Raw genomic sequence first — 15806 nt, 5'->3', positions numbered from 1 at the left:
GAGAGTGTGTTGACAGTCTGTGTAGTTGGATCACTGAACTCCAGAAAATCAGTAATGAGGTGCTTTGACAGTTACAGGTTTGAAAAACAAAAGGGCGGGAATAAAGAACCCTAAACTCTGACACAAAGAACCATTTCAGCATAAAAGGGTTCTTCAGAATGCTATGGTTCTAAATAAAACCATTACTGCATGTAAAGAACCTTTAAAGAACCATCTTTTTTTAAGAGTGTAACTCATATATAACATATTACATGCACACACAGTTTTATGACAGCTTTAATCGCTTTTTAATATATGTATAAATTAACATTGGCTGTTAGTTTCTGATATATAATGATTATATATTATATATAATGATAACAATGTGATCCTTTTATAGTAGCCTAGAGTTTTGCTAGGATTTATATAATTTTGTTGTCCAGTGGAATTTTCCAGCATAAACTTTTTTTTTTTTTTTTTTGCCTTGACGTCTTGTGGATGTAGTCAGTGTTGCTGTGAAAGCTACTGTCTATTATAGAGCTGAGATATTTAAAGCTGGCGACCTTCTTCACATCCTGTGCTGCCAGCTCGAGCATAACTTTCTAATCATGGCTCCTTCGTCTTGGTGATATTAATGTGTAGGGAGCTGTTATCAAACCTGTAGACACGGCTGTCAGCATACTGGAAATAGACTATTTACATCCTTCTAGCAAGCAACCAAAGCTGTATCATCAGCACACTTGAAAGGAGCAGGTCACTGTTGTTACACTGCACTTGACTGCTATATATTAACATGATATAACAGGGGAGATGCAGCAGCACACATCCCTGAGGAGCGCCGGTCGGATGAGGTGCTGTTCATACGGACTTGCTGAAGCAGCACTTTGATGCAAAGGACTATGCTGTTCACATTTACATCATGTAGTAGGTACTTTGGGGTTGGACTGTATTAAAGGCAGAAGAGATATTTTTGTTCAAATGCTGTCGGACGTTATCCAGCATAGGTTAGCTTGATAAGCAAAATGCACGGCGTCCATAAATTCGCCTTTTTCAGATTAAAATACTTTACATATACTGTAGAGGCCCCATGCGTTTAAGGAGAACTGATGTAAGACCAATGGGTCAAATGACATTCAAAGATTTTGTACATGGAGTTCTGGGTACAGGGATGTAAGAGATGTCCTTCCAGGCCAGGGTTATAACGTTTCTAAAACATTAGAGTAAACACAGATCCCTGCTGTGCAGCACTCCTTTAAAACCTTACTCTTCAGCACATCTCGATCCTATAACCTTCAAATCTAAGCTTTTAAAACTACTTTAAACCTCAGGCAAGGTCTGTCAAACCAATATTCAAAGTTTGCCTTGGTGGACTTAACTTTTTCCAGTTTAATAACTTGAATATCAGAAATGTCAGGAAAAATAAATGTTTCCTTATTTTATTTTTATTTATGTATTTTATTACAACTTGAATGCACATCAGAAATGTCCAGGAAAAAAATAAATGTTTCCTAAATATTGTTTTGTTTTATTTTATTTATTTATTTACATTTTTTATTGTTATTCAATGCCACAAGAGCCAGGGGTATTACATTATTAACCATACCAGACAAAAAAGTTAATACATCTCGGTGCTTTTTGATTTTTAGTTTGTTCCAAGAGGTTTATGTTTAAGGCATTTATGAAATTGAAGAAATTTGTTTTCTTAGGCTAGAATTTTCACTTTTTCGTATGTATATGGAATTTTCCTAATAAAATTAATAATTGCATTGTGTTGTTCTTTATAGGCTATCCTAAAATGTCATTCTGGAAATGAAAAAGTCCAACAAGTAGCCTACACACACTTCTGTTTAGTCACTAAATCCTTGAGTAAATGAAGTGATGAAACAAATGCAAATTGGTTTCTTTTCATTTCCAATTTGGATAAATATCCAGGCACGTTTTAATGGATGGATGCACTTTATTGGACTTCTTTTGGACTGTTGAAAAAAAACACCCACCCACTGCCAGTATAAAGCTTAGAAGCGCCAGGACCATTTTTAATATAACTCCGATTGGATTTTTCTGACAGAAGAAAGTCATATGCACCTAGGATGCCTTGAGGGTGAGTAAAACATGGGTTAATTTAAATTTTGGGGTTAATTAACCCTTGAAGATTTGAGATTTGAATGCGGCTTAAAGCGCCCCCTTGAGGACCACGTGTGAGATTCATAAGGTGTACAGTAGGCGGCGATAATACTCCACTTCAGTAACAACAAAGAAGAAGAGTAGGCAGGCAGACCAGTTCAAATCACGGCACAAGAGTCTCAGCCAAATGTACAGACAACAACCATTAAAACAGCAGCAAATGTGTATAGACTCTGTGATCACAGTTTCAAACCATCCAGATGTAATAAATAAAGACTGTTTCATGGACATAAGCTTGCGGACAAAGCGGAGTATGCGGTCGTGTTGGAGGAATTTGCTGGCAAACTTCAGGACACGACTCTGGCCGTCTGCGGCTCATGTAAAACTCCGTTATTGAGGTACGATCGCGTGTCCAAAGACGCAGAACGAATTATAATACTCATTCATTCAGGGTATGTGGAAGAAGACCAGAGAGAAACGGTGTGCGACTTCAATTCCCACACTAGAGGTGAAGAGAAGAGACGACGAGAAGTGATGGACACAGCAGCAAAATGATGATGATAAAAACACTGTATCCAGCTCCCTACAGTTCACTGACAGCGCTGCAGCTCATCAGACAATACTGTACCAAAGTCGTTGTCAACATTGCTTAGTGCATGTGGAGGATAATAGTACACGGTAAACTGTTGACTATTTCTTGCAAAATTCTTGCCAGAAGCCAAATTTATGCAGGCAAACATGAATAAATTGTGATATATCTGTTTTGCTTTGTTCAGAATAAAATAGGCCTACTTGCTTAAACATTACCTGTCTGCAATGTTTTAAATAGTAAATAAACATCAGGCATTACTACCGGATAAATGTTTCAAAAGTAGTATGCTACACTTTTGTCACATGATTAGATGTTTATAATGAGCTGTTAATTTCTTCCAGGAGAAACTCAAAACTGCATCAAAACCTTTACTGGAGAAACTAAAAACATTTGAGGAGTTTCAACAGACTTTGCATAGTACAGCAAAACATATTAAGGTCAGAATTAAACTGTTACTCTACTAAAGTCAAGTCAAGTCACCTTTATTTATAGGCTAAAGCGCTTTTAACAATACAGATTGTGTCAAAGCAACTTTCCAATATCAAAATAGGAAAATAGTGTCAATTATGTAAAATGACGAGATTAAACACTCAATTTTCAGTTTAAGGCATTTCATTATTGAATTCAATGATGTCATCGTCCAGCTCAGTTCAGTTTAAATAGTATCTGTGCAATCAAGTAGATGATATCGCTGGAAATTAAGTGTCCCCAACTAAGCAAGCCAGAGGCGACAGCGGCAAGGAACCAAAACTCCATCGGTGACAGAATGGAGAAAAAAACCTTGGGAGAAACCAGGCTCAGTCGAGGGGCCAGTTCTCCTCTGACCAGACGAACCAACAGTTCAATTCCAACCGCAGCAAAGTCAGATTGTGTAAAGGACTCATCTGGTTCCCGAGGTCTTGTCCCGATGGCCGTCTAGGTGACAAGGTCCTCACTGGATCTGTCTCTGGGACTCAACTAGGTGTCCTGACCTCCGCTGACGTTCAGGGCTGTAGAGGTCATCTCTAGGTGCTGATCCACCATCTGATCTGGATATGGACTGGATACTTACCCCCCTAGTATTATTAGGTTTAGGGGGTAGGTGTGGGGGAGGGGTTAGGATTAGGGGTGGGGTTAGGATTAGGCAATCAGGTGGCGATTTCAACGAGAGGGGGTAATAATTTGGCAGGGGTCGAAAATGGGCACAACCGGTTCTGGTTGATCTAATTAATGCAGTCAAACAATCCTTTAATGGATTTGAATATTAGAAGTGTATTACTGTATTATGTGTAAACCAGGTTGAAGAGATGGGTCTTTAATCTAGATTTAAATTGACAGAGTGTGTCTGCCTCCTTAACAGTGTTAGATAGATTGTTCCAGAGTTTTGGCGCTAAATCGGAAGTACTGAGGAGCTAAACCATTCAGGGCTTTATAAGTAATTAACAAAGATTTTAAAATCTTTCTTATCTTTAATAGGGAATCAGTGCAGTGTTAACAGAACCGGGCTAATGTGGTCATACTTCCTGGTTCTAGTAAGAACTCTAGCTGCTGCATTTTGGACCATCTGTAGTTTGTTTATTAAGCGTGCAGAACAACCACCCAATAAAGCATTACAATAGTCTAACCTTGAGGTCATAAATGCATGAATTAACATCTGCATTTGACTTTGAGAGCATAGGTCTCAATTTAGATATATTTTTAAGATAAAAAAAAATGCAGTTTTACAAATGCTAGAAACGTGGCTGTCAAAGGAAAGATTGCTATCAAACAGCACACCTAGGTTCCTAACTGATGACGAAGAATTTACAGAGCAGCCATCAAGTGTTAGACAGTGTTCTAGGTTATTACATGTGGGGTTTTAGGTCCGATAATTAACACCTCTGTTTTTTCAGAATTTAGCAGTAAGAAATTACTCGTCATCCAGTTTTTTATATCGACTATGCATTCCGTTAGTTTCTCAATTTGGTGTGTTTCGCCGGGCCGCGAAGAAATATAGATCTGAGTATCATCAGCATAACAGTGAAAGCTAACACCGTGTTTCCTGATGATATTTCCTAAGGGTAACATGTAAAGCGTGAAAAGTAACGGCCCTAGTACTGAGCCTTGAGGTACTCCATACTGCACTTGTGATCGATATGATACTTCTTCATTCACTGCTACAAACTGATGGCAGTCAGATAAGTAATTTGAACCATGCCAATGCTCTTCCACTAATGCCAACAAAGTTTTCTAGTCTATTCAAAAGAATGTTGTGGTCGATAGTGTCGAACGCAGTGCTAAGATCCAGTAGCAATAATAGAGAGATACAACCACGATCAGATGATAAGAGCCGGTCATTTGTAACTCTAATGAGAGCAGTCTCAGTACTATAAAACAGTCTAAATCCTGACTGGAAATCCTCACAGATACCATTTTTCTCTAAGAAGGAATATAATTGTGAGGATATTTTCAATATAAAGTGAAAATGTTTATGTATCTATTCAACTTATTTCTCAAGGCGGAAGTAGCCATTTCCTGTGAATGTGCTATAGATAAATAACTAAATGGTCTGTCATTCCTTTTTCATTTATATTTTGTTACAATTGTATGTTTTAAAATGGGGAAATTAATTTGACTGCTCAGTAATTTGCAAAAAAAAATTAAATAAAAATACTTACAAACAAATGTGACATAAAATGTGATAAAATTGTAGATAGAGATCCTACATGAAAAAAAATCAATATGATATTTTTTCCATATTGCCGACCCCTAAATAAATAGAAGTTTTATTTGCACCTCAAACCAATGTGTTTATGATTATGATAATAAATTAATATGGTATGAAATAGTTTGCAGCAGCAGATGAACTGTTTTTGTACAGTTAAAATAACTGGAAGCATTCATTCAAGTTAAAAATGGCTGCAGACACACTTGCATTAAAAAATAATGTACTGTAGTGTTACCATTATAAATTTGTCTAAAATGCATTTTGTATCAGTTTCAGGCCCAGCACATAGAGAGGCAGATTAAGGAAGAGTTTGAGAAACTTCACCAGTTTCTACGTGTTGAAGAGTCAGTAAGGATAACTAAACTGAGGAAGGAAGAACACCATTAGAGTCAGACAGTGAATGAGAATATTAAGAAAATGAACACAGAGATTTCCTCTCTTTCAGACACTACCAGAGCTATAGAGGACAAGATGAAAGCTGAAGATGCTTTATTCCTACAAGCATGTCCGTTTACGTACAGCAGATTCAATATACTGGAGACAAATGCGAAGTTGTTTTTGAAAATGTGTTGTTCTATAATCTGTCATTTTTACAGACTAATGCCGCTTTGAAAAGGTTTGTATCGTTTCTCTTTGTTGTTCTGAACTCAAACCCACAGCATCACTGAATACTGGTTGTTTTTCCAGAGTTTCCCAGTGTAAAGCACCGGATCCGGAGGACATTTCTGGAGTTCTGATCAATGTGCCAAAACACCTGAGCAACCTGAAGTTTACTGTGTTACAGAAGATGCAGAAAACTGTTGATTACAGTGAGTAAAGCACACAATGAATTCAGCTCCATCATAAGAGTCATTTATTTTATTTCATGTTCATGTGTATCTCTCTTCAGCTCCTGTGACCTTTGACCCCAACACTGCTCACTGTAATCTCATCCTGTCTGAGGATCTGACCAGTGTGAGATACAGCGATGAGGAACAGATTCTTCCTGATAATCCAGAGAGATTCGACATGTTTGCGTGTGTTCTGGGCTCAGAGGGCTTTGACTCTGGCTCTCACTGCTGGACTGGGACAGTGGAAAGCTGTTGTTCTCTGACCCTCTTACTGAGACACACATACACTCTTTAACATACACGTTCTCTGAAAGATTATTTCCATTTTTTGGTGTTGGCTGTGACATTTCTCCCTTGGTTATCTTACCATTAAGGTCAGTTTGCTAAAATCTTGCAGTCTTCTGTCAGCTCCTATTCTGGTGTTCCTCATATAGGAGTCACACTTGTGATCTTCTGTGGTCAACTTAGAAGACAATAAGCGTTAAAATTTTTAATGAAAGAAATGTGCTATACTTTGTTTCTATCATATTTATTCTTAAATATTGTGTATTTTGAGAGAATTTTCATGGTACTAAACAATATTTACCTCTGAATTACCATTTATTTCTATATAAAATAATACAAATGCTACAACATATATTTCATGTTATTTTAAATTAATAGTGTTTAAGAAGAAAAAAAATAATAAAACTGAATGAACGTCAGGCAGATTGGTGCCCCCTAGTGGAATAAAGAAAATCATATGCCTGTATAGCTCTAGAGCTGTGTATTCCCTGGTTTTCAGATGTAATGACTTGTATAAGGTTTCCATTTGGACATATATTTAGACATAACAGATACTACTTTATCATGGCTGATTTGTAGATTGTGTCTCAAAAAATCACTATTTATTTTCATATTTCTAATATTTTCCATGCCTTTCTAATGGCGAACATTTTTGATTGCGAAGATCACAAATGTGACTTTTTTTAAGACCATTTAGCCTTTTTTAATCATGTCCACACTTTGTGTGTTCATATAGCAAGTGCCATAAAAGTCATCAACTTCCGTACCATTCTGAAGTAAAAGAAAAAAAAAAACAATTTAAATGTAAAGTACAAAGAACAGAAGAGAAGAGGATGTGCCAGTTAAACTACTGCCAAAGACCATATCTGCTATACTCTCTGATACTGGTTTGTAATATACTGATTTTGGATGCAGTTCATTATACGTTTTAGGGCTTAAATGGAAAAATACATTATAAGCATTATAAGCCTCCTGAATGAAAACTGTGCAACCCAGTGTCCCAAAAATACTTGTATATATGTATTATAGTTGAATTTTGAAGTAAGAAGTGTTGGATTATTTCGATCATGATTTTTCTCTTTTTTTTTCTAAATAAAAGACAGAAAAATGATTCCGTTTTTTTTTTTTTTTTGTCTATTTAAATTCTGTTTACAAACTCAAAACACAAGATTAATGGTGAAGAACTGTACTTCTTTGAAAGCCATTTGTTTTCTGAAAAAAATGACACCTTGCACTTGAAAATAGCACATTCTTTTAGAATTTTACAGTCAAATAAACAAAATGTGTGAAAATGACCTATTTTACCCTTAGGTTTTAAAGGGTTAAGTAGGATCACTGTTGATTACATTATTACATTTTATTCTTGAAATGTCTTAAACAATAAATTTGTATGTATGATTAGTTCATGGACACTATTAAAATGATACCGTAAACTTTTAGACGATCATTTATGGCTGTATTTAGAGCAGAACCATCATCCTGCGCTTTGCTGTTGTTTCTTTGGACGACCTTCCAAGCACCGCCCACTGTGCATCAGATTAACAAGTGACCAACCACAGCTGGTCTTTTTTTATTATTATTTTACGCGATCTGATGATGTTTCAAACAGTGGCCGCGCCATTTTGGTAGGCAAAGCAGAGCTCAGAGATTTTATAGTACAATGGTAATAACTTGTGCTGTGAGGGGTTGTCGTAGTCGCTCGTCAAATGGTGTGAAAGTGGGCTTTTTTAGAATACCGCGGGTGAGAACACGCGAAGGAGAGGAAACTAGAGCACTTTGTGAAAGAAGACGGGCTACATGGCTAGCCAGAATAAACAGGAGTAACGTGAAGATCTCAGACGGCTGCAGAGTGTGTTCGGATCACTTCGTCCAAGGTAAACAAATACAGCACGTGGAAAGTAGTTTTTCTTATTATGCATGCGTAAAAATAATTTAGCTTAGGTTTATGTCAGCTGCAGATTGTATTGTTTTTGTTCGTGTTCTTCTGTACATTATTTGTATCGTTAGCATGAATTCTTGCTGTCATAAAATGCTTGGATAGTCTAGCCCTTTTTTATTACAAAATATATGTAAGGATTGTCACAGTCTACGTATTACGTTTATTTTAGGTAGACCAAGTTACCTTCATGATGAAAAAAATCCTGACTGGTCACCGTCACTTAAGTTGGAAGTAAAGGATGCTCACAGCCAATCAAACTTAAGCAGATATCAGAGAGCCAAAAAAAGACCAGCTTTAAGAAATAGGAGAAAAGATGAAAAACTTGTAGTAGACACCCTTCTTGAGGCAGCTGCAGTGAATGAAGGCACTGAACAGCCATGTATTAGCACAGAGGAGAGTGAGATGGAGGCAAGAGCTACGTTTGATTCAGTGTCCTGCAAGAGCTTGAAAAGTGAATTCCAGACAGCAACATGTGAAGCCAGCACTGATGCAGCATCATTAATATCTACAGACAGCACTGAAACTAAGGTGAGTTCATTCATTATCTGATCTGGTCAGGAGGTGTTATCCCCAGTAATACATGACATTAAATTAGTTAAAAGAAAAGTTTATATCTAGTGTTTATGTTAAGCTGATTTCTTTCAGGAGAGCCTCAAAGCTCAACTAAAACCTTTACGGGAGAAGTTGAGAATTTTACAGAAGTTTCAACAAACCTTGCATCACACTGCAGAACGCATTCAGGTTAGAATTAAATCATGTGGTTTTAGGCCTTACAACTATACTACTTTGAAAATATATATTGATATATCCACCTTATTTTATTATTTATTTTTTTTAAAGGCAGAAATAAACTATTTCCTGTGAATGTGTGAAACTTCAGGTTCATTAGCCACTATGGGTAAATAACTAGAAGGATAACAAAATGCAGTAACTGATAAAACTATTTGATCAGTGAATTTATGATTATGATAATAAATTAAAAATAATCAAACATCAAGCAAAGTAACAGACTATTTTTGTACAGCTTAAATGACTGAAAGCGACTGACGCAGGAAGCCTTGCACGTTTTAATTCAAAATGACCGTGCACAAACTTGTTATAAATAACGTGAATAGATCATAGTCTTCCCATTTTGTCTTTCTTGGAAACGTTTTTGATTCCAGATTCAGACTAAATGCACAGAGAAGCAGATTAAGGAGAATTTTGTCAAAATTTACCAGTTTTTATCTAATGAAGAGGCAGCGAGGATAAAAGCGCTGAGAGAGGAAGAAGAGCAAAAGAGCCAGATACTGAGGAAGAAGATTGAGAAGATGAGAAAAGAGATGTCATCTCTTTCTGCCACAATTGCAGCTGTGGAGGAGGAGATGAAAGCTGAAGATGCTTTACTCCAAGTATGAAGCATGTGTTTTTTATAGAAATTACAACATCTTCATTGTAATGGAGATTAATGCAAATGTCATTTTCAAAAATTCTCCTACATTTCTTCTTGTTTTACAGAACTATAATGCCGCTTTGAAAAGGTTTGTATCGTTTCTCTTTGTTGTTCTGAACTCAAACCCACAGCATCACTGAATACTGGTTGTTTTTCCAGAGTTTCCCAGTGTAAAGCACCGGATCCGGAGGACATTTCTGGAGTTCTGATCAATGTGCCAAAACACCTGAGCAACCTGAAGTTTACTGTGTTACAGAAGATGCAGAAAACTGTTGATTACAGTGAGTAAAGCACACAATGAATTCAGCTCCATCATAAGAGTCATTTATTTTATTTCATGTTCATGTGTATCTCTCTTCAGCTCCTGTGACCTTTGACCTAACACTGCTCACTGTAATCTCATCCTGTCTGAGGATCTGACCAGTGTGAGATACAGCGATGAGGAACAGATTCTTCCTGATAATCCAGAGAGATTCGACAGGTTTGCGTGTGTTCTGGGCTCAGAGGGCTTTGACTCTGGCTCTCACTGCTGGGACGTTGAGGTCGGAGACAGTACAGGCTGGTTCCTCGGAGTAATGACCGAATCTGCTCAGAGGAGGAATAAAATATTCTCAAGGAGTGGGATCTGGCTGGTGGGTCATTTCTGTGGTGAATATAAAGCACATGAACCACCACAATCACCAACTCTCCTCCCAGTGAAAGAGAAACTGCAGAGGATCGGAGTTCAGCTGGACTGGGACAGTGGAAAGCTGTCGTTCTCTGACCCTCTTACTGACACACACATACACTCTTTTACACACACCTTCACTGAAAGATTATTTCCATTTTTCGGTGTTGGCTGTAACATTTCTCCTCTGCTCATCCTACCTGTAAAAATGACTGTAATGGAGTCAAGTTAATGGTGAAATTGTTTGTCTATTAAGTTTATGAATTGATGTACATTTCCACTTTCAATAACTTAAAATAAAAACTGTTTGCAGTTATTTCCTAATTTTAACTTGATTTAAAACCTTTTTTTCATTCAAGTGGCAAAGGTGTGAGAATGGTCTATATGTGCAGTGAATACATGAATACATGAAATTTCAATATTCATCTTTTTGCTGAGAAAAACATGTATGTATGTAGTTTCATATTAACATTCTAAGATAAATATCCACATTATCACCATTGCATGACAGTAACATTAATATCTTTACATAATCCAGATAAACTAGTCAGTTTTAAGAGAGTGTAATTTTTAAATGTCCAAAACCATGAAAAAGTTTTTTCTCGAAATAAACTATAAAAACTTTTTATTTCAAATAGTTGCCAAAGAAACATTTCTCATTTTTATCTTGATGTACTAAAATAACTAAAACGGAACTGTGTGTATATATATTTAAAATAAACTACTACAAATGCCAAAAAGCAACACAAAGGAAGTTACTAAAATTATGAAATGACAACAGAAAATATAAAAATAAAAGCTTTTAAAATATTAATAAAATCGAATAGTAACTCAAATGATAACGCTGGGACAAAGCTTTGTCGTTTATTTAGTTGGTTATTGTGTTTAAATATATATGTGTGTGTGTGTATGTGTATATATATATATATATATATATATATATATACACATATACATATAAAACTAAACTTAAATTCCTATAGCAATTTCAGTAAGCATTTTGAATGCAAAAGGATATATTTTCGCGGAGGGACAGAAAGGTATCGCATGCGCACTGTTCTCATACTGGCCAAGAACCGCCCACACTTAGACCGGAAGAAATCACGTGACTGACATGTAATGTGACCAATCACAGTTCGCTGTTGAAACTACAATTCGTTTTTAGGGGCGGGTAAATCTGAAATCGATGATGATAATAATGGCTCAGGAGTCTCCGCGAAACGTTGTACAGACCAAGCCGAAGAAAGTGGAAAATGACTGTTTGCTCTGTGGTAGGGAATTCTATCCATCTAAATGTAACAAGCACCGACTGTTTCACGGACACAAGTCTGAAAACAAAGCGGAGTATGCGGTCGTGCTGGAGGAATTAGTTGGCAAACTTCAGGACACGACTCTGGCCGTCTGCGGCATATGCAGAACTCTGTTGCTGAGGTACGATCGCGTGTCCAAAGACGCAGAACGAATAAAATGGCTTATTAAAGATACCTGGAGGAAGATGAGAGAGAAACGATGTGCGGAGTCAACGCCTTCAATGGAGGTGAAGAGAAGACGAGAAGTGATGGACACAGCAGCAAATGATGATGATAAAAACACTACATCCAGCTCCCTACAGTTCACTGACAGCGCTGCAGCTAAGGCTAGTCAGCTCTTTATTTGAGATCCCAATCAGCGTTTAGAGGGAATCTTTTATTTAAGCGGCTGAGCAGAATGTAATTTACCTCAGTAACCAGGTGGAAGAAATGTTAAGAAAGCGTGATGGAATACATACTAAATGTAGTACAACTGTTTTAAAACGTGCAAAAAAAGTCATCTGAAAGAAGTACTTTTAATTTATCAGATGTACAGGAGCTGGTAACAGGTAATTTTATGTTTACCCATTCTGTTGATTTATTCCAGGAGAAACTCAAAACTGCATTGAAACCATTGCAGGTGAAGTTGAGAATATTTCAGGAGTTTCAAAAGACTTCGCTTCAAACTGCAGAGCATATTAAGGTAAGGATTTATTAAAGTTTAAAAGCAGTGAAGCACACTTGCATTGTAAAATGTGTGTGTATACTGTATGTTTATGTGTATATAGAATATAGACATACATTAGTTTTCAGTTTCAGGCTCAATACACCGAGGAACGGATCAAGGAGGAGTTTGTGAAGCTTCGCAAAAGTTTGTGTAATGAAGAAGCAGCCAGGAAAAAAGCGCTGAGAGAGGAAGAAGAGCAAAAGAGCCAGATACTGAGGAAGAAGATTGAGAAAATGAGCAAAGAGATGTCATCTCTTTCTGCTACAATTGCAGCTGTAGAGGAGGAGATGAAAGCTGAAGATGCTTTTTTCCTACAGGTATGAAGTATTTTTTGTTTTGTTTTTCTTTTTTTAATATATAGAAATTACAACATTTTCATTATAATAGAGTTTAATTAAAATTTATCATTTTCAAACATTCTAATTTTGTCTTCTTGCATAACCTACATTTCTTCTTGTTTTACAGAACTATAATGCCGCTTTGAAAAGGTTTGTATCGTTTCTCTTCTGTTGTTCTGAACTCAAACCCACAGCATCACTGAATACTGGTTGTTTTTCCAGAGTTTCCCAGTGTAAAGCACCGGATCCGGAGGACATTTCTGGAGTTCTGATCAATGTGCCAAAACACCTGAGCAACCTGAAGTTTACTGTGTTACAGAAGATGCAGAAAACTGTTGATTACAGTGAGTAAAGCACACAATGAATTCAGCTCCATCATAAGAGTCATTTATTTTATTTCATGTTCATGTGTATCTCTCTTCAGCTCCTGTGACCTTTGACCCCAACACTGCTCACTGTAATCTCATCCTGTCTGAGGATCTGACCAGTGTGAGATACAGCGATGAGGAACAGATTCTTCCTGATAATCCAGAGAGATTCGACAGGTTTGCGTGTGTTCTGGGCTCAGAGGGCTTTGACTCTGGCTCTCACTGCTGGGACGTTGAGGTCGGAGACAGTACAGGCTGGTTCCTCGGAGTAATGACCGAATCTGCTCAGAGGAGGAATAAAATATTCTCAAGGAGTGGGATCTGGCTGGTGGGTCATTTCTGTGGTGAATATAAAGCACATGAACCACCACAATCACCAACTCTCCTCCCAGTGAAAGAGAAACTGCAGAGGATCGGAGTTCAGCTGGACTGGGACAGTGGAAAGCTGTCGTTCTCTGACCCTCTTACTGACACACACATACACTCTTTTACACACACCTTCACTGAAAGATTATTTCCATTTTTCGGTGTTGGCTGTAACATTTCTCCTCTGCGCATCTTACCTGTAAATTCCTCAGTAAAAAAAGATTCACTGTAGATCAAGTTATTAATCTTGACTTGAAAGTTGTCTTCATTTAATAATCATTAACTCTGCTGCTGTTTTGACATACAGTATCTCACAGAAGTGAGTACACCCCTCACATTTTTGTAAATATTTTATTATATCTTTTCATGTGACAACAATGAAGAAATGACACTTTGCTACAATGTAAAGTAGTGAGTGTACAGCTTGTATAACAGTGTAAATTTGCTGTCCCCTCAAAATAACTCAACACACAGCCATTAATGTCTAAACCGCTGACCACAAAAGTGAGTACACCCCTAAGTGAAAATGTCCAAATTGGGCCCAATTAGTCATTTTATCTTTCTTATGTGACTCTTTAGTGTTACAAGGTTACAAGGTGAATGGGGAGCAGGTGTGTTAAATTTGTTGTTATCGCTCTCACTCTCTCATACTGGTCACTGGAAGTTCAACATGGCAAAGAACTCTACATAATTGTTAAGAATTGTTGCTCTACATAAAGATGGCGTAGGCTATAAGAAGATTGCCAAGACCCTGAAACTGAGCTGCAACACTGTGGCCAAGACCATACAGCGGTTTAACAGGACAGGTTCCACTCAGAACAGGCCTCGCCATGGTCGACCAAAGAAGTTGAGTGCACGTGCTCAGCATCATATCGAGAGGTTGTGTTTGGGAAATAGACGTGTGAGTGCTGCCAGCATTGCTGCAGAGGTTGAAGGGGTGGGGGGTCAGCCTGTCACTGCTCAGACCATACCCCACACACTGCATCAAATTGGTCTGCATGGCTGTCGTTCCAGAAGGAAGCCTCTTCTAAAGATGATGCACAAGAGAGCCCGCAAACAGTTTGCTGAAGACAAGCAGACTAAGGACGTGGATTACAGGAACCATGTCCTGTGGTCTGATGAGACCAAGATAAGCATATGTGGTTCAGATGGTGTCAAGTCTGTGTGGCGGCAACCAGGTGAGGAGTACAAAGACAAGTGTGTCTTGCCTACAGTCAAGCATGGTGGTGAGAGTGTCAAGGTCTGGGGCTGCATGAGTGCTGCCGGCACTGGGGAGCTACAGTTCATTGAGGGAACCATGAATGCCAACATGTACTGTGACATACTGAAGCAGAGAATGATCCCCTCCCTTCGGAGACTGGGCTACAGGGCAGTATTCCAACATGATAACGACCCCACAACCTTGCTAAAGAAGCTGAGGGTAAAGGGGAATGGACTGGCCAAGCATGTCTCCAGACCTAAACCCTACTGAGCATCTGTGGGGCATCCTCAAACGGAAGGTGGAGGAGCGCAAGGTCTCTAACATCCACCAGCTCCGTGATGTCATCATGGAGGAGTGGAAGAGGACTCCAGTGGCAACCTGTGAAGCTCTGGTGAACTCCATGCCCAAGAGGGTTAAGGCAGTGCTGGAAAATATTGGTGGCCACACAAAATATTGACACTTTGGGCCCAATTTGGACATTTTCACTTAGGGGTGTACTCACTTTTGTGGCCAGCGGTTTAGACATTAATGGCTGTGTGTTGAGTTATTTTGAGGGGACAGCAAATTTACACTGTTATACAAGCTGTACACTCACTACTTTACATTGTAGCAAAGTGTCATTTCTTCAGTGTTGTCACATGAAAAGATATAATAAAATATTTACAAAAATGTGAGGGGTGTACTCACTTCTGTGAGATACTGTACAAAATAAATAAATAAATGTGCTTATTGACCTCATAATGCCTAGTCTATTAAACCGCATGTACATATTTAAAGGAATAAATACCTAAAAATCATTTTCTCACCCTCAAATTGTTCCAAACCTGTAAGAATTTCTTTCTTCTGCTGAACACAAAAGAAAATATTTTGAAGAATGTGGATAACCAAACAGCTGCTAGTCTCTATTGATTTGCATAGTCCACAGAGATTATTTATCTAAAGTCTTCATTTGTTTATATGAAGGAAGAAAATCACATTGTGTA

General features: G+C 37.8%; 3 protein-coding genes across 9 annotated transcripts; all 3 read left to right on the top strand.

Annotated features, from left to right (window-relative positions):
* Positions 1-2145: 2145 nt before the first annotated feature.
* On the top strand, positions 2146-7529 carry LOC131547586 (zinc-binding protein A33-like). 6 transcript variants are annotated; one of them, XR_009272966.1, is made up of 6 exons: positions 2146-2501; positions 2610-2781; positions 3037-3132; positions 5652-5997; positions 6069-6190; positions 6271-7529. XR_009272966.1 is itself a non-coding variant. In XM_058788262.1 (5 exons), the coding sequence occupies exons 3-5, from the start codon at positions 5885-5887 to the stop codon at positions 6504-6506; spliced, it is 471 nt and encodes a 156-aa protein (XP_058644245.1). In that variant the 5' UTR covers positions 2171-2781; positions 3037-3132; positions 5652-5884; the 3' UTR covers positions 6507-7525. The 6 variants fall into 6 exon arrangements, 2 of the variants coding, with proteins under 2 accessions (XP_058644246.1, XP_058644245.1); XR_009272963.1 differs by having other exon boundaries at positions 2159-2781; positions 5652-5725; positions 5827-5997; positions 6271-7527; XM_058788262.1 differs by having other exon boundaries at positions 2171-2781; positions 6271-7525.
* Positions 7530-8068: 539 nt separating this feature from the next.
* LOC131547585 (uncharacterized) lies at positions 8069-11088 on the top strand. Of its 2 annotated transcripts, none has more exons than XM_058788261.1 (7): positions 8069-8370; positions 8605-8963; positions 9081-9176; positions 9656-9826; positions 9933-9955; positions 10027-10148; positions 10229-11088. In XM_058788261.1, the coding sequence occupies exons 1-7, from the start codon at positions 8157-8159 to the stop codon at positions 10285-10287; spliced, it is 1044 nt and encodes a 347-aa protein (XP_058644244.1). In that variant the 5' UTR covers positions 8069-8156; the 3' UTR covers positions 10288-11088. The 2 variants fall into 2 exon arrangements, with proteins under 2 accessions (XP_058644244.1, XP_058644243.1); XM_058788260.1 differs by having other exon boundaries at positions 9599-9826; positions 10229-11087.
* Positions 11089-11691: 603 nt separating this feature from the next.
* On the top strand, positions 11692-13958 carry LOC131547103 (E3 ubiquitin-protein ligase TRIM39-like). The gene is made up of 6 exons (XM_058787402.1): positions 11692-12170; positions 12431-12526; positions 12637-12867; positions 13016-13038; positions 13111-13232; positions 13313-13958. The coding sequence occupies exons 1-6, from the start codon at positions 11721-11723 to the stop codon at positions 13852-13854; spliced, it is 1464 nt and encodes a 487-aa protein (XP_058643385.1). The 5' UTR covers positions 11692-11720; the 3' UTR covers positions 13855-13958.
* Positions 13959-15806: the final 1848 nt, after the last annotated feature.

This window comes from Onychostoma macrolepis, chromosome 09 (assembly GCF_012432095.1).
Source record: "Onychostoma macrolepis isolate SWU-2019 chromosome 09, ASM1243209v1, whole genome shotgun sequence".
NCBI classification, from domain to species: domain Eukaryota; kingdom Metazoa; phylum Chordata; class Actinopteri; order Cypriniformes; family Cyprinidae; genus Onychostoma; species Onychostoma macrolepis.
The sequence above is the reverse complement of the archived record's forward strand: the minus strand, read 5'-3'. Positions and strand labels throughout refer to the sequence as shown.

Coding starts and splice junctions, on each gene's coding strand:
- LOC131547103 (XM_058787402.1), top strand. CDS start 11,721: ATGATGATAATAATGGCTCAGGAGTCTCCGCGAAACGTTGTACAGACC. Junction 12,171..12,430: donor CTGACAGCGCTGCAGCTAAG/GCTAGTCAGCTC, acceptor GATTTATTCCAG/GAGAAACTCAAAACTGCATT. Junction 13,039..13,110: donor TATAATGCCGCTTTGAAAAG/GTTTGTATCGTT, acceptor TTGTTTTTCCAG/AGTTTCCCAGTGTAAAGCAC.
- LOC131547585 (XM_058788260.1), top strand. CDS start 8,157: ATGGTAATAACTTGTGCTGTGAGGGGTTGTCGTAGTCGCTCGTCAAAT. Junction 9,177..9,598: donor ACACTGCAGAACGCATTCAG/GTTAGAATTAAA, acceptor TTTTGATTCCAG/ATTCAGACTAAATGCACAGA. Junction 9,827..9,932: donor CTGAAGATGCTTTACTCCAA/GTATGAAGCATG, acceptor CTTGTTTTACAG/AACTATAATGCCGCTTTGAA.
- LOC131547586 (XM_058788263.1), top strand. CDS start 5,885: ATGTCCGTTTACGTACAGCAGATTCAATATACTGGAGACAAATGCGAA. Junction 5,998..6,068: donor ACTAATGCCGCTTTGAAAAG/GTTTGTATCGTT, acceptor TTGTTTTTCCAG/AGTTTCCCAGTGTAAAGCAC. Junction 6,191..6,270: donor GCAGAAAACTGTTGATTACA/GTGAGTAAAGCA, acceptor ATCTCTCTTCAG/CTCCTGTGACCTTTGACCCC.